The sequence below is a fragment of the Salmo salar genome, chromosome ssa02, assembly GCF_905237065.1.
Source record: "Salmo salar chromosome ssa02, Ssal_v3.1, whole genome shotgun sequence".
Taxonomy (NCBI): Eukaryota; Metazoa; Chordata; class Actinopteri; order Salmoniformes; family Salmonidae; genus Salmo; species Salmo salar.
Genome location: NC_059443.1, coordinates 61,036,525 through 61,062,273, shown reverse-complemented (window position 1 = coordinate 61,062,273; position 25,749 = coordinate 61,036,525). Strand labels below are relative to the sequence as shown.

Here is a 25,749-nt window from a genome sequence, read left to right as displayed (position 1 = left end):
CTCTCATGCTTACATGAGTGAATGGGGTCATCAAGGCATAATAGCGGTTTTGGAGGGAGAGAGATACAGTGCCTTCTGAAAGTATTCAGACCCATTGACGTATTCCACATTTTGTTGCGCTACAGCCTGAATTCAAAATGGATAAAAATATATATAATCTTCACCCATCTACACACAATACCCCTAAATGACAAGGTGAAAACATATTTTTTTAGAAATGTTGCAAATGGAATGAAAATGGAATACAGAAATATCTCATTTACATAAGTATTCACACCCCTGAGTCAATACATGTTAGAATCACCTTTGGCAGTGATTACAGCTGTGAGTCTTTCTGGGTAAGTCTGAGCTTTGCACATCTGGATTGTACAATATTTTTTTTACATTATTATTTGAAATATTCTTCAAGCTCTGTCAAGTTGGTTGTTGATCATTTCTAGACAGCCATTTTCAAGTCTTACCATAGATTTTCAAGACGATTTAAGTCAAAACTCTAACTAGGCCACTAGTTGTTTTGTCGCATTGGTAAGCAGCTCCAGTGTATTTGGCCTTGTGTTTTACGTTATTGTCCTGCTGAAAGGTGAATTTGTCTCCCAATGACTGTTGGAAAGCAGACTGAAACAAGTTTTCCTCTAGGATTGTGCCTCTGTTGAGCTTTATTCCGTTTCTTTTTATCCTAAAAAAGTCCCAGATGACAAGATGACTGTTTTAAAGTCCCCATTGGCCTCATGGTGAAATCCCTGAATGGTTTCCTTCCTCTCCGGCAAATGAGTTAGGAAGGACGCCTGTATCTTTGTAGTGACTGGGTGTATTGATAGACCATCCAAAGTGTAATTAATAACTTCACCATGCTCAAAGGGATATTCAATGTCTGCTTATTTGTATTTTTTTTCTACCAATAGGTGCCCTTCTTTGCAAGGCATTGGAAAAACTCCCTGATCTTTGGGGTTGAATCTGTGTCTAAAATTCACTGCTCGACTGAGGGACCTTACAGATAACTGTATGCCACTAGGCACACTGGCTGAATCAACTTTGTTTCCACGTCATTTCAATGAAATTACCTTGAACCAACGTGGAGGCCCATCAAACAAATGGAAATGGTACATGTGATCTATTCCCCTCATACTTGTTCCTCTCCTTCCCTACATCTACCCATCCTCTGTATCACCTATGCCCTCTGCCCTACACACCTCCACACATCCTGCCTGCTCACCCTACCTTTAAAACCCAGCCTACAGAAATGCCCAGCGTTCCGCTTTATCCTCCCACCACACACACAGGCCTCACACACAATTACAAACATACACATTCCCCACCTCTACCTACTCAACTAGCACCGGCCTCCATCCAGAAGTAGTCCACTATACTTGATGGAAGTTCACGTCTCTCTCTCTCTCCCACTCACGCTGCTCAGTCTACACCTAAATCTGGTTGTAATTGGGTGTGTATTTCCAACCGGCAATAAATAAAATGCCGGCTGTGCTGACAGGACCCCAGCTAGAGTGAGGAGCATGCGCACACGCACACACACACACACACACACACACACACACACACACACACACACACACACACACACACACACACACACACTTGGCAGGCCTCATTCGGTACCAGATGCTGTGTTCTGTTCTGTTCTGTTCCTCCAAGCGGGATAGTTTGGACTCGGGGGCCATTTGTTTAGCCTTGGACGGCGGCCCGCTAACAATTATCCCATGGTTCGCACTATGCACAAACACCCAGCCAGCCGAGAAATACAGGGGGACTGACGTGAAGTTGTTAGTTTTCCACTGTGTTGAGTGTGTGATTTTTTTTTTTACGGGAACTTAAAATAGTTTATTGAGGTGTTATGAATGTGAAAGGTTGATTAAAGACACACACAGAGACATGGGAAAGGGGATACCTAGTGGGAAAGGGGATACCGAGTGGGAAAGGGGATACCTAGTGGGAAAGGGGATACCTAGTGGGAAAGGGGATACCTAGTGGGAAAGGGGATACCTAGTGGGAAAGGGGATACCTAGTGGGAAAGGGGATACCTAGTGGGAAAGGGGATACCGAGTGGGAAAGGGGATAGCTAGTGGGAAAGGGGATACCTAGTGGGAAAGGGGATACCTAGTGGGAAAGGGGATACCTAGTGGGAAAGGGGATACCTAGTGGGAAAGGGGATAGCTAGTGGGAAAGGGGATACCGAGTGGGAAAGGGGATAGCTAGTGGGAAAGGGGATACCTAGTGGGAAAGGGGATACCTAGTGGGAAAGGGGATACCTAGAGGGAAAGGGGATACCTAGTGGGAAAGGGGATACCTAGTGGGAAAGGGGATACCGAGTGGGAAAGGGGATACCTAGTGGGAAAGGGGATACCTAGTGGGAAAGGGGATACCGAGTGGGAAAGGGGATACCGAGTGGGAAAGGGGATACCGAGTGGGAAAGGGGATACCTAGTGGGAAAGGGGATACCGAGTGGGAAAGGGGATACCTAGTGGGAAAGGGGATACCTAGTTGGAAAGGGGATACCGAGTGGGAAAGGAGATACCGAGTGGAAAAGGGGATACCGAGTGGAAAAGGGGATCCCGAGTAGGAAAGGGGATAGCTAGTGGGAAAGGGGATACCGAGTGGGAAAGGGGATACCGAGTGGGAAAGGGGATACCTAGTTGGAAAGGGGATACCGAGTGGGAAAGGGGATACCGAGTGGGAAAGGGGATACCTAGTGGGAAAGGGGATACCGAGTGGGAAAGGGGATACCTAGTGGGAAAGTGGATACCTAGTTGGAAAGGGGATACCGAGTGGGAAAGGGGATACCGAGTGGAAAAGGGGATACCGAGTGGGAAAGGGGATACCTAGTGGGAAAGGGGATACCTAGTGGGAAAGGGGATACCTAGTGGGAAAGGGGATACCTAGTTGAAAGGGGATACCTAGTGGGAAAGGGGATACCGAGTGGGAAAGGGGATACCTAGTGGGAAAGGGGATACCGAGTGGGAAAGGGGATACCTAGTGGGAAAGTGGATACCTAGTTGGAAAGGGGATACCGAGTGGGAAAGGGGATACCGAGTGGAAAAGGGGATACCGAGTGGGAAAGGGGATACCTAGTGGGAAAGGGGATACCTAGTGGGAAAGGGGATACCTAGTGGGAAAGGGGATACCTAGTTGAAAGGGGATACCGAGTGGAAAAGGGGATACCGAGTGGAAAAGGGGATACCTAGTGGGAAAGGGGATACCTAGTGGGAAAGGGGATACCGAGTGGGAAAGGGGATACCGAGTGGGAAAGGGGATACCGAGTGGGAAAGGGGATACCGAGTGGGAAAGGGGATACCTAGTGGGAAAGGGGATACCTAGTGGGAAAGGGGATACCTAGTGGGAAAGGGGATACCTAGTGGGAAAGGGGATACCGAGTGGAAAAGGGGATACCTAGTCAGTTGCACAACTGAATGCATTCAATCAAAATGTGTCTTCTGCATTTAACCCAACGCCTCTGAATCAGAGAGGTGCGGGGAGCTGCCTTAATCAGCGTCCAGTTGCTGTTGGCAGAAGCAGAAAGGCAGATTTTTAAACCTTGACGGTTTGGGGATTCGAACCAGCAACCTTTCGGTTACTGGCCCAACGCTCTTAACTGCCAGGCCACCTGCCACCCCCTGTACACACACACACACACACAGACAGACAGACAGACAGACAGACAGACAGACAGACAGACAGACAGACAGACAGACAGACAGACAGACAGACAGACAGACAGACAGACAGACAGACAGACAGACAGACAGACAGACAGATCAAAGTGAAGAAGACTGAACTCACACACAGGACGTGTAGGGCCACAGCTCCTTCTGTCCTCTCCCTGTGGGTAAACAGATCTGTAGGGAACTCGTGCAAAGCTGGAAGAGACAGAGATTTCGGGTTACTCAAGCAAGAGATTGTGTGTTTGTGTGTGTGTGGATGGATGGATGGATGGATGGATGGTGTGTGTGTGTGTTCTGACGTCTGTCCTGTGAGGTCAATGCTACTCACAAGCTAATGGAGGACACATAACTCATATGAACTGACAAGGGCTGGCCCTGCAGCACCTTGCCTAAATGTCTATTTGTGTGTGTGTGCATGCCTGCGTCCGTCCATCTGTGAGTGTGTGTCTGTATGACAGTCCTGCAGTATCCTGCCAAGGATTGTGTGTGTGAGTGTGTGAGTGTGTGCGTGCGTGCACGCCTCCTCTGAGAACTGAAAGACCCACCAGAGGAGAAGAGAAAAGAGATGGATAAAGTGAGAGCGAAGAAAAGGACAAAGAGAGGAGAGAGAGAGAGAGTAAAAATAGAGCTCAGGATTAGTATATGTAGGGTGAGGAGGAGAGAGGGATGAGGAGAGAGGGAGGAGAGGGGGATGAGGAGAGAGGGAAATTATACATGGAAAGAGAGTAGGGCTACAAGGGGAAGTGGTACAAGAAGCGTTAGAAGCTATCACTCCTTATTGTGCATAAAAAAGTGTGTAAGAGAGAGAAAGAGAGAGGGGAAAAGAGAGAGGGGGAAAGAGAAAGGAAAAGAGAGAGGGGAAAAGAGAGAGGGGAAAAGAGAGAGGGGAAAATAGAGAGGGGGAAAGAGAAAGGAAAAGAGAGAGGGGAAAAGAGAGAGGGGAAAAGAGAGAGGGGAAAAGAGAGAGGGGAAAATAGAGAGGGGGAAAGAGAAAGGAAAAGAGAGAGGGGAAAAGAGAGAGGGGAAAAGAGAGAGGGGAAAATAGAGAGGGGGAAAGAGAAAGGAAAAGAGAGAGGGGAAAATAGAGAGGGGAAAAGAGAGAGGGGAAAAGAGAGAGGGGAAAATAGAGAGGGGGAAAGAGAAAGGAAAAGAGAGAGGGGAAAAGAGACAGGGAGAAAGAGAGAGTAAGAGAAAGAGACAGAGAAAAATAAGAGAGAGAAAGAAAGAAAAGGAGAGCTAAAATACCTATGTTATCCTCTCACTCCACACTTCCTTCCCTCTCCCTCCATTCATCATTCTCCTTCCTTCCCTCTCCCTCCATGCATTCATTCTCCAGGCTCCTCTCTCCTCCTTTTCTCCCTTCATCATCCCACCTCGTCCACCAATCAACAGTCTATTCATGGGCCACTGCTAACATCTGCATCCGGATTTCACCACGTTTCCACTGGAAAGGCCAGCCAGACGGTCAACGTTGTGCTAGCTAGTGGCTATAGCTAGTAGCTAGCACAATCACTACTTCCACCAATGCTAATAGCTGCTAATACAGTGATGCTATTCCAAATCAAATCAAAGTTTATTTGTCATGTGCGCCGAATACAACAGGTGTAGACCTTACAGTGAAATGCTTACTTACAGGCCCTAACCAACAGTGCAATTAAAAAATAGGTATATTTGAAGTCAGAAGTTTAAATACACCTTAGCCAAATACAGTTAAACTCAGTTTCTCACAATTCCTGACATTTAATCCTAGTAAAAATTCCCTGTCTCTGGCCACTTTATTTTAAGAATGTGAAATGTCAGAATAATAGTAGAGAGAATTATTTATTTCAGATTGAATTTCTTTCATCACATTCCCAGTGGGTCAGAAGTTTACATACACTCAATTAGTATTTGGTAGCATTGCCTTTAAATTGTTTAACTTGGGTCAAACATTGCGGGTAGACTTCCACAAGCTTCCCGCAATAAGTTGGGTGAATTTTGGGCCATTCCTCCTGACAGAGCTGGTGTAACTGAGTCAGGTTTGTAGGCCTCCTTGTTCACACACACTTTTTCAGTTCTGATCACAAATTTTCTATAGGTTTGAGGTCAAGGCTTTGTGATGGCCACTCCAATACATTGACTTTGTTGTCCTTAAGCCATTTTGCCACAACCTTGGAAGTATGCTTGGGGTCATTGTCCATTTGGAAGACCCATTTGCAACCAAGCTTTAACTTTCTGACTGATGTCTTGAGATGTTGCTTCAACATATCCACATAATTTTCCTCCCTCATGATGCCATCTATTTTGTGAAGTGCACCAGTCCCTCCTGCAGCAAAGCACCCCCACAACATGATGCTGCCACCCACGTGCTTCACGGTTGGGATGGTGTTCTTTGGCTTACAAGCCTCCCCCTTTTTCCTCCAAACATAATGATGGTCATTATGGCCAAACAGTTCTATTTTTGTTTCATCAGACCAGAGGACATTTCTCCAAAAAGTACAATCTTTGTCCCCATGTGAAGTAGCAAACCATAGTCTGGCATTTTAATGGCGGTTTTGGAGCAGTGGCTTCTTCCTTGCTCAACGGCCTTTCAGGTTATGTCGATATAGGACTCGTTTTACTGTGGATATAGATACTTCTGTACCTGTTTCCTCCAGCATCTTCCCAAGATCCTTTGTTGTTGTTCTGGGATTGATTTGCACTTTTCTCACCGAGGTACGTTCATCTCTAGGAGACAGAACGCGTCTCCTTCCTGAGCGGTATGACGGCTGCGTGGTTCCATGGTGTTTATACTTGCGTTATATTTTTTGTACAGATGAACGTGGTACCTTCAGGCGTTTGGAAATTGCTCCCAAGGATGAACCAGACTTGTGGAGGTCTGCAATTTATTTTCGGAGGTCTTTTGATTTTCCCATGATGTCAAGCAAAGAGCCACTGAGTTTGAAGATAGGCCTGAAAATACATCCACAGGAATACCTCCAATTTACTCAAATGATGTCAGTTAGCCTATCAGAAGCTTCTAAAGCCATGACATCATTTTCTGGAATTTTCCAAGCTGTTTAAAGGCACAATCAACTTAGTGCATGTAAACTTCTGACCCACTGGAATTGTGATACAATGAATTTTAAGTGAAATAATCTGTCTGTAAACAATTGTTGGAAAAATTACTTATGTCATGCACAAAGTAGATGTCCTAACCGACTTGCCAAAACTATAGTTTGTTAACAAGAAATTTGTGGAGTGGTTGAAAAACGAGTGACTCCAACCTAGGTGTATGTAACCTTCCGACTTCAACTGTATTATGTGAACAATAGATAAGTAAATAAATAAAAACAACAGTAAAAAGACAGTGAAAAATAACAGTAGCGTGGCTATTTACAGTAGCGAGGCTATAACAGTAGATAGGCTATAACAGTAGCAAGGCTATATAATTAAAGTGACTATGCATTTATGATATACAGAGAGTAGCAGCAGCGTAAAAGAGGGGTTGGGGGGGGGACAACGCAAATAGTGCAAACTACTGCTAACTAAAATGCGGTTTACCGCTTTTCACTGGAAAGCCCAGCCAGACAGTCAGCTAGCTACAGCAGCTGAATCCCAACTCTCTAAAATGGCTTTTCCTCCTCACCTGCATAAACTTAGTTCACCTCTTCCCAACTTTTTAGCTTCTACCTTTCCCTGACTCATTCACACTGCAAACTAACTCAACCTCTCAATGTTCCTTAGTGGATGCACTCTATTACCCTTTTCACACTATCCTGCTGACCTGAGACATACTGTGCTGGCTCAGATGTTGTCCTTTCCAGCAACGATGGTGGATGAGTAACCAGGCCAGCACAGTACAGCTCAGCACAGTAGTGTGAAAGGGGCCTAGTTCTGTGGTGATCCATGTGCCATACATTCTGTATGTGTTTAATTGAACACAGGTCTGTTCCTATGTTATATTAGGAAACTCGTCTAACACAACGCAGAACTCACAGTAAAACAACACAGAGAGTAGAGAGCAGGAGGAGGACGGACATCTCATGGCGTGTGTGTGCATGTGTGTGTGTGCGTGCGTATCTTGGTGTCGGCAGCTGGATGTGTTTAATTTTTACAGCTACGAGTGCTACACGCACGCACACACGCACGCACGCACGCACGCACACACACACACACACACTCGCACACAGATCAAAACGCCTGCCCTGCCTACGTCTTTTCTGTTCTGTTTGCTAAGGAAAACACATTATTATGATGGGAAATAAACATTATAGAGAGGATAAAGGGATCTGCTCTAGGAACCAGGGAGATAAATGGAGAGAGGAGAGAGAAAGAGAAAAACAGAGAGAGAGAACGAGAGAAAGCAAGAGAGAACGAGAGAGAACGAAAGAGAGAGAACGAGACAGACAGACAGACAGACAGACAGACAGACAGACAGACAGACAGACAGACAGACAGACAGACAGACAGACAGACAGACAGACAGACAGACAGACAGACAACAAAAGAAAAGGAAGAAAGAGAGAGAAGGTCTTCACAGACACAGAAGATAAAAACCTAATGACTGATCAGATGAAGAAGGGTTGTTCATTCCTATTGTAGAATCCCATTACGGACAAGCAGCACTCACACAAACACATTCCACATACATTAAGTTCATGCATGAGTACATTACTACTGAAACACAAAAATTCCACCATCCCCATTCATCTTTAACATCAAATAACATCAAACCATAGAGTTGTATAGAGGGCGAGCACTTGGCCCAAATCCTATTTTTATCATGGGCCCCTGCTGCCACAGAGGAGGCCATTACATCTCTATGCGTGAAACTGAAAACCCAGCAGTGGGTGCTACATTGCCAGAGGGATACAGGCAGCAGATGTGCCCAGCCATGTCCAACACTCTACCACTCTGGCCCTCTCTTCTGTGAACAATACTACTATGCCAGATACCAACTCACAGCCAAGTCAACACCCTTCCACACACATGGAGGAGCGCATGCACGCACACGCGCATGCACACACAAGGTATGAGAAATCGTGTGCACACACAATCAAGCAAGTATGCACGCACACACACAGTCCCGCCAATGGCACAAACACTCTAAAGCATTGCCTTCAGAGAGTTTCACCCTGATGCACCACTAAATGTAGAGACGGTACAGTATCTCTTCTAAAGTTATCATCTTTGTCTGAATCTGAACGGACAACAAAAAAAAGAGCAGAAAGTGAATCTAACCCCCCATCCCCCAGATGCCACTCCATCTGTACTGCCTAAAAACTCCTGACTTTTATGAAATTGTTGCATTTGAGATATGAGTCACCTGATTCTATTGTACAACGGTGGGGTATTGGAGGGCCATTTCAAGAGCACAAAAGATGCCTGTGCTTTAGAAGAAAAAAGGTACAGCTGGCTTCTCCATAGTCCATAAACAGGGTACTGAGTGTGTGTGTGTGTGTGTGTGTGTGTGTGTGTGTGTGTGTGTGTGTGTGTGTGTGTGTGTGTGTGTGTGTTCTTTGTCAGGAGAAAGCAGTAACACACCTGTATAAGGACAAAGGAGGTCAGAGAGGAAGTGAGAAAGAGAGAAAGAAAGGTAGAAATGGGACGTGAATAAAGTGTTGTGTTGCAGTATGAAGGTTATCCTCTCAACAAAGATACAGTCATGTGGTGGATTAATGATAGTAGACTCATGAAACGAGTTATCTTGTCTACCTTGTACTGAACTCACTCATGTACTGAACTCACTCATGTACATGCCATTACTGTAGACAGGCAGGCGAGCAAACACACACACACACACACACACACACACACACACACACACACACACACACACACACACACACACACACACACACACACACACACACACACACACACACACACACACACACACACACACACACACACACACACACACCGATTCTAGCTCTGGCTTTTGTAAGTAACACATGACGACTCATGTCACACATAGACAACATCTAAATGACAGATATTAAGATCCAAATGACAGATATTAGGATCTAAATGACAGATATTAAGATCTAAATGACAGATATTAAGATCTACATTTTAATTTTTTTATTTCACCTTTATTTAACCAGGTAGGCCAGTTGAGAACAAGTTGTCATTTACAACTGCGATCTGGCCAAGATAAAGCAAAGCAGTGCGACACAAACAACAACACAGAGTTACACATGGAATAAACAAATGTACAGTCAATAACACGTAAGAAAAAATCTATATACAGTGTGTACAAATGAGGTAAGATTAGGGAGGTAAGGCAATAAATAGGCCGTAGTGGCGAAGTAATTACAATTTAGCAAATAAACACTGGAGTGATAGATGTGCAGAAGATGAATGTGCAAGTAGAGATACTGGGGTGCAAAAGAGCAAAATAAATAAATAAATAACAATACAGGGATGAGGTAGTTAGATGGGCTATTTAGAGATAGGCTATTTACATACGGGCTATGTACAGGTGCAGTGATCTGTGAGCTGCTCTGACAGCTGATGCTTTAAGTTAGTGAGGGAGATATGAGTCTTCAGCTTCAGAGATTTTTGCAATTCGTTCCAGTCATTGGCAGCAGAGAACTGGAAGGAAAGGTGACCAAAGGAGGAATAGGCTTTGGGGGTGACCAGTGAAATATACCTGCTGGAGCGCGTGCTATGGGTGGGTGCTGCTATGGTGACCAGTGAGCTGAGATAAGGCGGGGCTTTACCTAGCAAAGACTTATAGATGACCTGGAGCTAGTGGGTTTGGCGGCGAATATGAAGCGAGGGCCAGCCACAAAACAGATGGCACTGTGATAGACTGCATCCAATTTGCTGAGTAGAGTGTTGGAGGCTATTTTATAAATGACATCGCCAAAGTCAAGGATCGGTAGGATAGTCAGTTTTACGAGGGTATGTTTGGCAGCATGAGTGAAGGATGCTTTGTTGCGAAAGGGAAAGCCGATTCTAGATTTAATTTCGGATTGGAGATGCTTAATGTGAGTCTGGAAGGAGAGTTTACAGTCTATCCAGACACCCAGGTATTTGTAATTGTCCACATATTCTAAGTCAGAACCGTCCAGAGTAGTGACGCTGGACGGGCGGGCAGGTGCAGGCAGCGATTGGTTGAAGAGCATGCATTTAGTTTTACTTGCGTTTAAGAGCAGTTGGAGGCCACGGAAGGAGAGTTGTATGGCAATGAAGCTCGTCTGGACGTTAGTTAACAGTGTCCAAAGGGCCAGAAGTATACAGAATGAGGTCGTCTGCGTAGAGGTGGATCAGAGAATCACCAGCAGCAAGAGCGACATCATTGATGTATACAGAGAAAAGAGTCGGCCCGAGAATTGAACCCTGTGGCACCCCCATAGAGACTGCCAGAGGTGTGGACAACAGGCCCTCCGATTTGACACACTGAACTCTGTCTGAGAAGTAGTTGGTGAACCAGGCAAGGTAGTCATTTGAGAAACCAAGGCTGTTGAGTCTGCCGATAAGAATGTGGTGATTGACAGAGTCGAAAGCCGATGCCAGGTCGATGAATACGGCTGCACAGTATTGTCTTTTATCGATGGCGGTTATGATATCGTTTAGGACCTTGAGCGTGGCTGAGGTGCACCCATGACCAGCTCGGAAACCAGATTGCATAGCGGAGAAGGGATTCGAAATGGTCGGTGATCTGTTTGTTAACTTGGCTTTCAAAGACCTTAGAAAGGCAGGGTAGGATAGATATAGGTCTGTAACAGTTTGGGTCTAGAGTGTCTCCCCTTTGAATAGGGGGATGACCGCGGCTAATTTCCAATCTTTGGGGATCTCAGATGATACGAAAGAGAGGTTGAACAGGCTAGTAATAGGGGTTGCAACAATTGCGGCGGATAATTTTAGAAAGAGAGGGTCCAGATTGTCTAGCCTAGCCGATTTGTAGGGGTCCATATTTTGCAACTCTTTCAGAACATCAGCTATCTGGATTTGGGTGAAGGAGAAATGGGGGAGGTTTGGGCAAGTTGCTGTGGGGGGTGCAGGGCTGTTGACCGGGGTAGGGGTAGCCAAGATCTAAATGACAGATATTAAGATCTAAATGACCGATATTAAGATCTAAATGACAGATATCATGTCATGTTAATTATAATATTGTTATAATGTCATAATGACCATGTCAAATAAAGTTACCATAGCATTATACTACTTTATATCTATGTAATATTTAAGGGACAGAATCTTCCACCCTTCAATCTGCCTTGAATGGAGTACACATCTCTTCACTCATTCCTATTTGATATGATCAACTCCACTACTTGTGTCGGAGTAAGTGCTAGCTGGCGACATAGCCAAGTGCAAGCCGAGGCAGCAACCCACTCCATAGCAACCGTGTCTTCTTCAGAGTGAGTGGGTTTAACACACACACACACTTCCGCCAACCGTGTCTTCTTCAGAGTGAGTGGGTTTAAGTGGCAGAGGGAGAGAGGTGCACAAAAATAATACACATCTTTAACCTGGGGGCAAACTCTCACTAGCATACAGTACATTGACCATTAGCGTTGATGTGCTCTATAGATACAAGGTTGGCGGAGTGTGTGTGTCTGTATTGATACGACTTACCATTTTTACTAGATTCAGATGTACGTTATGGCAAGGGAATTGTGGAGGAATACAATACATGGAAAGATGTGGTACTGCGAGTATTCATTATCAGAATAATGGCTACTGTGGGTGGAAGATATGGAAAGCGTTTATGCCTGAACGTCAGTAAGAAAATGCATACAGTGGCTTGCGAAAGTATTCACCCCCTTGGCATTTTTCCTATTTTGTTGCCTTATAACCTGGAATTAAAATACATTTTTTGTATCATGCCCCATTCAAGAAATTTAGAACCAGGAACAGATATAGCCCTTGGTTCTCTCCAGACCTGACTGCCCTGAACCAACACAAAAACATCCTGTGGCATTCTGCATTAGCATCGAACAGCCCCCGTGATATGCAACTTTTCAGGGAAGTTAGAAACCAATATACACAGGCAGTTAGAAAAGCCAAGGCTAGCTTTTTCAAGCAGAAATTTGCTTCCTGCAACACAAACTCAACAAAGTTCTGGGACACCGTAAAGTCCATGGAGAATAAGAACACCTCCTCCCAGCTGCCCACTGCACTGAGGATAGGAAACTCTGTCACCACCGATAAATCCACTATAATTGAGAATTTCAATAAGCATTTTTCTACGGCTGGCCATGCTTTCCACCTGGCTCCCCCTACTGCAGTCAACAGCACTGCACCCCCCACAGCTACTCGCCCAAACCTTCCCCATTTCTCCTTCTCCCAAATCCAGTCAGCTGATGTTCTGATAGAGCTGCACCCCTACAAATCAGCCGGGCTAGACAATCTGGACCCTTTCTTTCTAAAATGATCTACCGAAATTGTTGCAACCCCTATTACTAGCCTGTTCAACCTCTCTTTCATGTCGTCTGAGATTCCCAAAGATTGGAAAACAGCTGCGGTCATCCTCCTCTTCAAAAGGGGGGACACCACTCTTGACCCAAACTGCTACAGACCTATATCTATCCTACCCTGCCTTTCTAAGGTCTTCGAAAGAGCAAGTCAACAAACAGATTACCGACCATTTCGAATCCCCTCGCACCTTCTCCGCTATACAATCTGGTTTCAGAGCTGGTCATGGGTGCACCTCAGCCACGCTCAAGGTCCTAAACGATATCGTAACCGCCATCGATAAGAAACAATACTGTGCAGCCGTATTCATTGACCTGGCCAAAGCTTTCGACTCTGTCAATCACCACATCCTCATCGACGGACTCAATTACCTTGGTTTCTCAAATGATTGCCTCGCCTGGTTCACCAATTACTTCTCTGATAGAGTTCAATGTGTCAAATCGGATGGCCTGTTGTCCGGACCTCTGGTAGTCTCTATGGGGGTGCCACAGTGTTCAATTCTTGGACCAACTCTTTTCTCTGTATACATCAATGATGCCGCTCTTGCTGCTGGTGAGTCTCTGATCCACCTCTACGCAGACGACACCATTCTGAATACTTCTGGCCCTTCTTTGGACACTGTTAACCTCTAGGGGACCCCTTCCCGTTCTTATCCCGTTAACGGGATTGATTTTGACAACAGCCAGTGGAAAATCAGAGCGCCAAATTCAAAACAGCTAAAATCTCAAAATTCAATTTTCTCAAACAATCAACTATTTTACACCATTTTAACCTCTTACATCTAGACGTTCCGCTAGTGGAACACCTGCTCCAATATCCAATGATAGGCGTGGCGCGAATTACAAATTCCTCAAAAAACCCAAAACTTCCATTTTTCAAACATATGACTATTTTACACCATTTTAAAGAAAATACTCTCCTTTATCTAACCACACTGTCCGATTTCAAAAAGGCTTTACAGCGAAAGCAAAACATTAGATTGTCAGCAGAGTACCCAGCCAGAAATAATCAGACACCCATTTTTCAAGCTAGCATATAATGTCACAAAAAACAAAACCACAGCTAAATGCAGCACTAACCTTTGATGATCTTCATCAGATGACACGCCTAGGACATTATGTTATACAATACATGCATGTTTTGTTCAATCAAGTTCATATTTATATCAAAAAACAGCTTTTTACATTAGCATGTGACGTTCAGAACTAGCATTCCCACCGAACACTTCCGGTGAATTTACTAAATTACTCACGATAAACGTTCACAAAAAACATAACAATTATTTTAAGAATTATAGATACAGAAGTCCTTTGTGCAATCGAGGTGTCCGATTTTAAAATAGCTTTTCGGTGAAAGCACATTTTGCAATATTCTGAGTAGATAGCCCAGCCATCACGGCTAGCTATTTTGACACCCACCAAGTTTGACCCTCACCAAACTCCGATTTACTATTAGAAAAGTTTGATTATCTTTGGTGTTCTTCGTCAGAATGCACTCCCAGGACTGCTACTTCAATAACAAATGTTGATTTGGTTCAATATAATCCATAGTTATATCCAAATAGTGGCGTTTTGTTCGTGCGTTCAAGACACTATCCAAGGGTGACGAAGGGTTACGCGCCCGACGCGTTTCGTGACAAAGAAATTCTAAATATTCCATTACCGTACTTCGAAGCATGTCAACCGCTGTTTAAAATGCAATTTTTCTCGTAAAAAAGCGATAATATTCCGACCGGGAGTGGTTGTTTTCGTTCAAAGAGAGAGAAAGTAAACATGGAGTCGACTCGTGCACGAGCCTCAGTCTCATAGTACTCTGACCGGCCACTATCCAAATGCGCTAATGTTTTTCAGCCAGGGCCTGCAAAGCCACGATTCAGCTTTTTGACGCCTTCTGAGAGCCCATGGGAGCCGTAGGAAGTGTCACGTAACAGCAGAGATCCCCTGTTTTGGATAGAGATAATCAAGAAGGCCAAGAAATGGTCAGACAGGGTACTTCCTGTACAGAATCTTCTCAGGTTTTGGACTGCCAAATGAGTTCTGTTATACTCACAGACACCATTCAAACAGTTTTAGAAACTTTGGAGTGTTTTCTATCCAAAGCTAATAATTATATGCATATTCTAGTTTCTGGGCAGGAGTAATAATCAGATTAAATCGGGTACGTATTTTATCTGGCCGTGAAAATACTGCCCCCTATCCATAACAGGTTAAAGATAAGACTCTTGTTAATCCAACCACATTGTCCGATTTCAAAAAGGCTCTACGGCGAAAGCATAAAATTAGATTATGTTAGGACAGTTCCAACACAAGAAAAACCACACAGCCATTTTCCTATCAAGGACAGGTGTCACAAATACCAGAAATTCAGCAAAAATTATGCACTAACCTTTGACGATCTTCATCAGATGACACTCCTAGGACATTATGTTACACAATACATGTATGTGTTTTGCTCGATAAAGTTCATATTTATATCCAAAAACAGCATTTTACATTGGCGCGTAATGTTGAGAAATGTTTTCCCTCCAAACATCCAGTGAATGAGCACAATGAGCACACATATTACAGAAATACTCATCATAAACTTTGATCAATATAGAAGTGTTATGCACAGAATTATCGATACACTTCTCCTAAATGTAAACGCTTGGTCAGATTTCAAAAAAGGTTCACGGCGAAAGCACAATTTGCAATAATCTGAGTACAGCCCAGAAGACACCAATAACAAGCCAACAGAAACCCGCCATCTTGGAGTCAATAAAACAAAGAAATTACATTATAAATATTCACTTACCTTTGATTATCTTCATCAGAAGGCACTCCCAGGAACCCCAGCTCCACAATAAATGTTCGATAAAGTTAATATTTATGTCCAAATAATCCATTTTGTTCGCGCGTTAGGTTCACTATCCAAATCCACAACGCGCATGCTTACTTAGTCCAGACGAAAAGTCAAAAAAGTTATACTACATTTTGTAGAAACATGTCAAACGATATATAGAATCAATCTTTAGGTTGTTTTTATCATATATCTTGAATAAAATTCCAACCGGACCTATCCGTTCTCTTTAGGAGTGAATATGAACTCAGCTCGCTCCCAAGTCATTGCGCGTGACTGAGCCCATGTCTTATAATGGGAAATCTACTTCCTTGTGCTGTAATTCCCATCAAATTCACCATAGAATCTTCAAACACCGTTCTAAAGAATGTTGACATCTAGTGGAAGCTTTAGGAAGTTCAAAATGAACCCTAAGTCACTGTATACAGTCAAGGCAATCACGTGAACAAACTACAACCTCAGATTTTCAACTTCCTACTTGACCTTTTCTCAGGTTTTTGCCTGCCATATGAGTTCTGTTATACTCACAGACACCATTCAAAGAGTTTTAGAAACTTCAGCGTGTTTTCTATCCAAATCTACTAATAATGCATATTCTAATGCATATTGTAGTGTCTGGGCCAGAGTAGTAACCTGTTCAAATTGGGTAAGTTTTTCATCCGGCCGTGAAAATACTGCCCCCTAGCCCCAATTAACAACCCTTCAGACGAGCTTCATTGCCATACAACTCTCCTTCCGTGGCCTCCAAATGCTCTTAAATACAAGTAAAACTAAATGCATGCTCTTCAACCGATCGCTGCATGCACCTGCCCGCCCATCCAGCATCACTACTCTGGATGGTTCTGTCTTAGAATATGTAGACAACTACAAATACCTAGGTGTCTGGTTAGACTGTAAACTCTCCTTCCAGACTCACATCAAACATCTCCAATCCAAAGTTAAATCTAGAATTGGTTTCCTATTTCGCATCAAAGCATCCTTCACTCATGCTGCCAAACATACCCTCGTAAAACTGACCATCCTACCGATCCTCGACTTCGGCGATGTCATTTACAAAATAGCCTCCAATACCCTACTCAATAAACTGGATGCAGTCTACCATACAGTGCCATCCGTTTTGTCACCAAAGCCCCATATACTACCCACCACTGCGACCTGTACGGTCTTGTTGGCTGGCCGACGCTTCATACTTGTCGCCAAACCCACTGGCTCCAGGTCATCTACAAGACCCTGCTAGGTAAAGTCCCCCCTTATCTCAGCTCACTGGTCACCATAACAGCACCCACCTGTAGCACGCGCTCCAGCAGGTATATCTCTCTGGTCACCCCCAAAGCCAATTCCTCCTTTGGCCGTCTCTCCTTCCAGTTCTCTGCTGCCAATAACTGGAACGAACTACACAAATCTCTAAAACTGGAAACACTTATCTACCTCACTAGCTTTAAGCACCAGCTGTCAGAGCAGCTCACAGATCACTGCACCTGTACATAGCCCATCTATAATTTAGCCCAAACAACTACATCTTCCCCTACTGTATTTATTTATTTTGCTCCTTTGCACCGCATTATTTCTATTTCTACTTTGCACTTTCTTCCACTACAAATCTACCATTCCAGTGTTTTACTTGCTATATTGTATTTACTTTGCCACCATGGCCTTTTTGCCTTTACCTCCCTTATCTCACCTCATTTGCTCACTTTGTATATAGACTTATCTTTCTACTGTATTATTGACTGTATGTTTGTTTCACCCCATGTGTAACTCTGTGTTGTTGTATGTGTCGAAGTGCTTTGCTTTATCTTGGCCAGGTCGCAATTGTAAATGAGAACTTGTTCTCAACTTGCCTACCTGGTTAAATAAAGGTGAAATAAATAAAATAAATAAATAAAAATACTTTGATTTACATAACATGCCTACCACTTTGAAGATACAAAATATTTTTTCTTGTGAAACAAACAAGAAAACAGAAAACTTGAGCGTGCATAACTGTTCACCCTCCCAAAGTCAATACTTTGTAGAGCCACCTCTTGCAGCAATTACAGCTGCAAGTCTCTTGGTGTATGCCTCTATAAGCTTGGCACATCTAGCCAGTGGTATTTTTGCCCATTCTTCAAGGCAAAACTGCTCCAGCTCCTTCAAGTTGGATGGGTTCCGCTGGTGTACAGCAATCTTTAAGTCATACCACAGATTCTGAATTGGATTGAGGTCTGGGCTTTGACTAGGTCATTCCAAGACATTTAAATGTTTCCCCTTAAACACTCGAGTGCTGGTTTAGCAGTATGCTTAGGGTCATTGTCCTGCTGGAAGGTAAACCTCCGTCCCAGTCTCAAATCTCTGGAAGACTGAAACAGGTTTCCCTCAAGAATTTCCCTGTATTTAGCGCCATCCATCATTCCTTCAATTCTGACCAGTTTCCCAGTCCATGCCGATGAAAAACATCCCCACAGCATGATGCTGCCACCACCATGCTTCACTGTGGGGATGGTGTTCTCGGGGTGATGAGAGGTGTTGGGTTTGCGGCAGACATAACGTTTTCCTTGATGGCCAAAAAGCTACATTTTAGTCTCATCTGACCAGAGTACCTTCTTCCATATGTTTGGGGAGTCTCCCACATGCCTTTTGGCGAACACCAAACGTGTTTGCTTATTTTTTTCTTTAAGCAATGGCTTTTTTTCTGGTCACTCTTCCGTAAAACCCAGCTCTGTGGAGTGTTCGGCTTAAAGTGGTCCTACGGACAGATACTCCATTCTCCGCTGTGGAGCTTTGCAGCTCCTTCAGGGTTATCTTTGGTCCCTTTGTTGCCTCTCTGGTTAATGCCCTCCTTGCCTAGTCCGTGAGTTTTGGTGGGCGGCCCAACCCTGATCTGTACTTTTCCACAACTTTGTCACTGTAACGCCCTGGCCATAGTGAGGGTTTTTTTGTTCTTTATTTTGGTTAGGCCAGGGTGTTACATTGGGTGGGCGTTCTATGTTTTGTTTCTATGTGTTTGTATTTCTTTGTTTTGGGCCGTGTGTGGCTCCCAAATCAGGCACAGCTGTAGTTCGTTGCTGTTGATTGGGAGTCACACATAAGTGCATGTTTTTCCGTTGGGGTTTGTGGGTAATTGTTTCTGTTTAGTGTGTTTCACCTGACAGGAATGTGTTGGCTGTCAGTTTTCTTGTTTTGTGTATAGTGTTCACGTTGTTTGTATTAAATATGTTGAACGCTAACTCCGCTGCATTTGGTCCACTTCTTCCGACGACAGCCTTTACAGAATTACCCACCAACAACTGACCAAGCAGCGGAGGAAGGAGAAGCGACAGGAGGACAGCTTGATGGACGTGGACATGGGAACAAATCCTGGACGGAGAGGGACCATGGACTCAGGCTGGGGATTATCGCCTCCCGCAGTGGGAGATTGAAGCGGCGAGAGCGGAGAGGCGATACTATGAGGAGAGAGAGCACGAGAGGCAGCCCCAATAATTTTTTTTGGGGGGGCACACGGGACAGTCGGCGGAGCCGAGGTCGGAACCAGAGCCAGTCGGGCTGACATTGGAGGTGAGCGAGGGGTACGAGGCAGAGACTGTGAAGGAGTTCATGGGGAAATTAAAGGAGAGAGAGAGATGAGAGAGCTGCTAGTTTGGTGCATAAGGCACGGCATTCGTCCTACGGAGCGTGTCGTGGATATGATGTCACCTGAGGCAGCTCTCCATACTCGTCCTGAGGTGCGTGCTGGTTGTCTGGTGAAGACTGTGCCTGCGCCCAGAAACAGGCCTCCTGCATGTTTTCCCAGCCCTGCACGTCCTGTGCCTACGCCCAGAACCAGGCCTCCTGCATGTCTTCCCATCCTGGTCAAGCCCATGCCTCCTCCACGGACCAGTCCTCCAGTGGGTCTCTTCATCCTGGTCAAGCCTGTGCCTCCTCCAAGGACCAGTCCTCCGGTGGATCCCTCCACCCTGGTCTCTCCTGTGCCGCCTCCTCAGAACAGGCCTCCAGCGGGTCTCCCCAGCCTGGTGAGTCCAGGGCCTGCGCCCAGAGCCAGGCCTCCCTCATGTCTCCCCAGCCTGGTGAATCCTGAGCCGGATCTGCAGAGTGGCCCGCCGTGCCGGATCTGCCGGAGTGGCAGATGTTGAACGCTAACTCCGCTGCATTTTGGTCCACTTCTTCCGACGACAGCCTTTACAGTCCCTGACATGTTTGAGAGCTCCTTGGTCTTCATAGTGCCGCTTGCTAGGTGGTGCCCCTTGCTTAGTGCTGTTGCAGACTCTGGGGCCTTTCAGAACAGGTGTATAAATATTGAGATCATGTGACAGATCATGTGACACTTAGATTGCACACAGGTGGACTTTATTATGTGACTTCTGAAGGTAATTGGTTGCACCAGATCTTATTTAGGGGCTTCATAGCAAAGGGGGTGAATACATATGCACTTCTCCCTTTTTTGTATTTTTTTGTATTTTTTAAAATAGGTTATTTTTTTTCATTTCACTTCACCAATTTGGACTATTTTGTGTATGTCCATTACATGAAATCCAAATAAAAATCAATATAAATTACAGGTTGTAATGCAACAAAATAGGAAAAATGCCAAGGGGGATAAATACTTTTGCAAGGCACTGTATGTGTTATGGTCTAAACTGGAAACCCCCACAGAGTTTTGACTTTCCAGAGTGGACATATCTCTCCATGTATCTCTCTTTCCAGGCTACCTTCTCCACTTTGCTAATGGCCTCACAACAGAGACAGACAGACAGACAGACAGACAGACAGACAGACAGACAGACAGACAGACAGACAGACAGACAGACAGACAGACAGACAGACAGACAGACAGACAGACAGACAGACAGACAGACAGACAGACAGACAGACAGACAGACAGACAGACAGAAAGAAAGAATGTGCACATCAAGAGTGTGTACATCAAAGAGATGGGAGAGAAAGCGATATAGAGAATATGAGGGCAAGAAAGGACAAGAGAGATCCTCCTCCAGGCTGTCTAAGCCTGGCCTGGAACACCATGGTAATTAGCACGAGGTTAGCTGGGTTTACTGAGGTGGCCCGAGCCCTCTATCGCCTTCTGGCTATAATAAATACACACACTCACACACTCTGTGTTGGCTATAACACTCAGCCAGGTCACCCGTGATACAAGTCAGTATTCGACATCCATCCATGTCTGAGGATGTCGGGAGATGATGTGGAAACCGGCCACTAGGGGCAACAGTGCTTGTTTTTACCTTCAAGTAGGTTCACTGTAAGCCTCTGATTCCAAAGGTTGCAAGTTTGAATCCAGCGATAGAACAGTTTTTATATTTTTGTTTAAAGCCTTCCCAAACCTTAACCCTTATCTTAACCATTTGGAGTTAATGCCAAAACTTAACCCTAATCTGAAACATTCTGAGTTAATGTCTAAACTAAACCTTAAACAACTGGAAATTTGAGTTTGGAACAACTTACAAATGTTAGATTTGAGAAACAGGGATGAACATCTATTTCTGACGCGAGACTGTGAGTGCTGGTAGATAACACTGGCTCCATATGTATGCAAAGGTGCACACACACACACACACACACACACACACACACACACACACACACACACACACACACACACACACACACACACACACACACACACACACACACACACACACACACACACACACACACACACACACTGCCACCTCCCCACTCAATTCTCTCTGCAATCATAAGCCAGTCTCCCAGCTCACTCCTCACTAAAGCTCAATCAGAGGAAGTCAATGCATCAATCAGCAATCAGATCTCAGTCAGCTGTACTCCCTCTCTCTCTCTCCCACCCTCACTCTCTCTCTCTTTCCCACCCTCACTATAATGGGCTCGCCCTCTACCCTCACTCTGCTGCTCTCTCTCCCTCTAATGGTCTCTCACTCCCCCCTCTTTCTCTAACTGTCCCCCCCCCTCTCCCTCTCTCTCTCCCCCTTTATCTAACTGCCCCCCCCTCTCTCTCCACCCCTCTCTCCCCGCCTCTCAACGGTCTCTCTCTCTTCCCCCTCTTTCTATAACTGTCCCTGCCCCCTCTCTCACTCGAATGGTCTGTCTCCCTCCCTCCCTCTCTCACTCTAATGGTCCCCCCCCTCTTTCTCTAACTCTCTCCCTCCCCCCCTCTCACTCTAATGGTCCCCCCCTCTTTCTCTAACTCTCTCCCTCCCTCTCTGTCTCTCTCACTCTAATGCCCCCCCTCTTTCTCTAACTCTCTCCCTCCCCCCTCTCTCACTCTAATGGTCCCCCCCTCTTTCTCTAACTCTCTCCCTCCCTCTCTCTGTCTCTCTCACTCTAATGGTCCCCCCCTCTTTCTCTAACTCTCTCCCTCCCTCCCTCTCATGGTCCCCCCCTCTTTCTCTAACTCTCTCCCTCCCTCTCTCTGTCTCTCTCACTCTAATGGTCCCCCCCTCTTTCTCTAACTCTCTCCCTCCCTCCCTCTCTCACTCTAATGGTCCCCCCCTCTTTCTCTAACTCTCTCCCTCCCTCTCTGTCTCTCTCACTCTAATGGTCTCTCTCTCCCCCTATCTAATTGCCCCCCTCTCCCTCCCTCTCTCACTCTAACGGTCTCTCTCTCACCCCCCCTCTCTCTAACTGTCTCTCCCCCCTCTCTCTCTCTCTTGATTAATAGTGTGTCATGCCGCTTCCTCTTTCAGCCATTCTCTCTTTCACTGTCTCTTACAGTACAGACCGCAAGTATCATGACTAGAGGTCGACCGATTATGATTTTTCAACGCCGATACCGATACTTGGAGGACCAAAAAAGCCGATACCGATTAATCGGCCAATTTTTTATTTGTAATAATGACAATTACTACAATACTGAATGAACACTTATTTTAACTTAATATAATACATCAATAAAATCAATTTAGCCTCAAATAAATAATGAAACATGTTCAATTTGGTTTAAATAATGCAAAAACAAAGTTTTGGAGAAGAAAGTAAAAGTGCAATATGTGCCATGTAAGAAAGCTAACGTTTAAGTTCCTTGCTCAGAACATGAGAACATATGAAAGCTGGTGGTTCCTTTTAACATGAGTCTTCAATATTCCCAGGTAAGAAGTTTTAGGTTGTAGTTATTATAGGAATTATAGGACTATTTCTCTCTATACGATTTGTATTTCATACACCTTTGACTATTGGATGTTCTTATAGGCACTTTAGTATTGCCAGTGTAACAGTATTGCTTCCGTCCCTCTCCTCGCTCCTACCTGGGCTCGAACCAGGAACACATCGACAACAGCCACCCTCGAAGCAGCGTTACCCATGCAGAGCAAGGGGAACAACTACTCCAAGTCTCAGAGCGTGTGACGTTTGAAATGCTATTAGCGCGCACCCGCTAACTAGCTAGCCATTTCACATCGGTTACACCAGCCTAATCTTGGGAGTTGATGGGCTTGAAGTCATAAACAGCGCAATGCTTGAAGCACAGCGAAGAGCTGCTGGCAAAATGCACGAAAGTGCTGTTTGAATGAATGCTTACGAGCCTGCTGGTGTCTACCACCGCTCAGTCAGACTGCTCTATCAAATCATAGACTTAATTATAATATAATAAACACACAGAAATACGAGCCTTAGGTCATCAATATGGTCGAATCCGGAAACTATCATCTCGAAAACAAAACGTTTTTCCTTTCAGTGAAATACGGAACCGTTCCGTATTTTATCTAAAGGGTGGCATCCCTAAGTCTAAATATTCCTGTTACATTGCACAACCTTCAATGTTATGTCATAATTACGTAAAATTCTGGCAAATTAGTTCGCAATGAGTCAGGCGGCCCAAACTGTTGCATATACCCTGACTCTGCATGCAATGAACACAAGAGAAGTGACACAATTTCACCTGGTTAATATTGCCTGCTAACCTGGATTTCTTTTAGCTAAATATGCAGGTTTAAAAATATATACTTCTGTGCATTGATTTTAAGAAAGGTATTGATGTTTATGGTTAGGTACAGTCGTGCAACGATTGTGCTTTTTTCGCAAATGCGCTTTTGTTAAATCATCCCCCATTTGGCGAAGTCGGCTGTCTTTGTTAGGAAGAAATAGTATTCACAGTTCGCAACAAGCCAGGCGGCCCAAACTGCTGCATATACCCTGACTCTGTTGCAAGAGAAGTGACACATTTTCCCTAGTTAAAATACATTCATGTTAGCAGGCAATATTAACTAAATATGCAGGATTAAAAATATATACTTGTGTATTGATTTTAAGAAAGGCATTGATGTTTATGGTTAGGTACACGTTGGAGCAACGTGTACCTAAGCGATTATATGCAACGCAGGACAGGCTAGATAAACTAGTAATATCATCAACCATGTGTAGTTAACTAGTGATTATGATTGATTGATTGTTTTTTTATAAGATAAGCTTAATGCTAGCTAGCAACTTACCTTGGCTTCTTACTGCATTCGCGTAACAGGCAGGCCCCTCGTGGAGTGCAATGTAAAGCAGGTGGCTAGAGCGTTGGACTAGTTAACCGTAAGGTTGCAAGACTGAATCCCCGAGCTGACAAGGTAAAAATCTGTCGTTCTGCCCCTGAACAAGGCAGTTAACCCACCGTTCCTAGGCCGTCATTGAAAATAAGAATGTGTTCTTAACTGACTTGCCTAGTTAAATAAAGGTGTAAAAAAAACAAAATGTAAAAAAATATATATAAAAATGTTTTAAAAAAATTTAAAAAATTGGCCAAATCGGCGTCCAAAAATACCGATTTCCGATTGTTATGAAAACTCGAAATCGGCCCTAATTAAATCGGCCATTCCGATTAATCGGTCGACCTCTAATCATGACTATTGGTTTCTCCTCTCTGATGAGATGTACAGTGTCAGAGGTCAACAGATTGTAAGGGATAGTTCATCACTTTGGGAAACATGCCATGTGCTGTGTGTGGGTACTGTATGTGTGGGTACTATGTGTGTGGGTACTGCGTGTGTGGGTACTGCGTGTGTGGGTACTACGTGTGTGGGTACTGCGTGTGTGGGTACTGCGTGTGTGGGTACTGCGTGTGTGGGTACTACGTGTGTGGGTACTGCTTGTGTGGGTACTGCGTGTGTGTGTACTGTTTGTGTGGGTACTGAATGTGTGGGTACTGTGTGTGTGGGTACTGCGTGTGTGGGTACTGCGTGTGTGGGTACTGTGTGTGTGGGTACTGTGTGTGTGGGTACTGCGTGTGTGGGTACTGCGTGTGTGGGTACTGCGTGTGTGGGTACTGCATGTGTGGGTACTGTGTGTGTGGGTACTGCGGGTACTGTATGTGTGGGTACTGCGTGTGTGGGTACTGTGTGTGTGGGTACTGCGTGTGTGGGTACTGTGTGTGTGGGTACTGCGTGTGTGGGTACTGTGTGTGTGGGTACTGTGTGTGTGGGTACTGTATGTGTGGGTACTGTGTGTGTGGGTACTGCGTGTGTGGGTACTGCGTGTGTGGGTACTGCGTGTGTGGGTACTGTGTGTGTGGGTACTGCGGGTACTGTATGTGTGGGTACTGCGTGTGTGGGTACTGCGGGTACTGTGTGTGTGGGTACTGCGGGTACTGTTTGTGTGGGTACTGCGTGTGTGGGTACTGCGTGTGTGGGTACTGTGTGTGTGGGTACTGCGGGTACTGTTTGTGTGGGTACTGCGTGTGTGGGTACTGCGTGTGTGGGTACTGTGTGTGTGGGTACTGCGGGTACTGTTTGTGTGGGTACTGCGTGTGTGGGTACTGCGTGTGTGGGTACTGCGGGTACTGTTTGTGTGGGTACTGCGTGTGTGGGTACTGTGTGTGTGGGTACTGCGTGTGTGGGTACTGTGTGTGTGGGTACTGCGTGTGTGGGTACTGCGTGTGTGGGTACTGTGTGTGTGGGTA

General features: G+C 45.0%; 1 protein-coding gene across 1 annotated transcript in view; it reads right to left on the bottom strand.

The window, feature by feature from the left end:
* Nucleotides 1-25,749, bottom strand: part of LOC106586478 (sodium/potassium/calcium exchanger 3) — a 66,653-nt gene that overhangs the window by 14,445 nt on the left and 26,459 nt on the right. Inside the window, exon 3 of the mRNA XM_045707069.1 lies at nt 3,793-3,869. Coding sequence (XP_045563025.1) covers nt 3,793-3,869 — 77 coding nt within the window. The remainder of the gene's footprint in view (nt 1-3,792; nt 3,870-25,749) is intronic.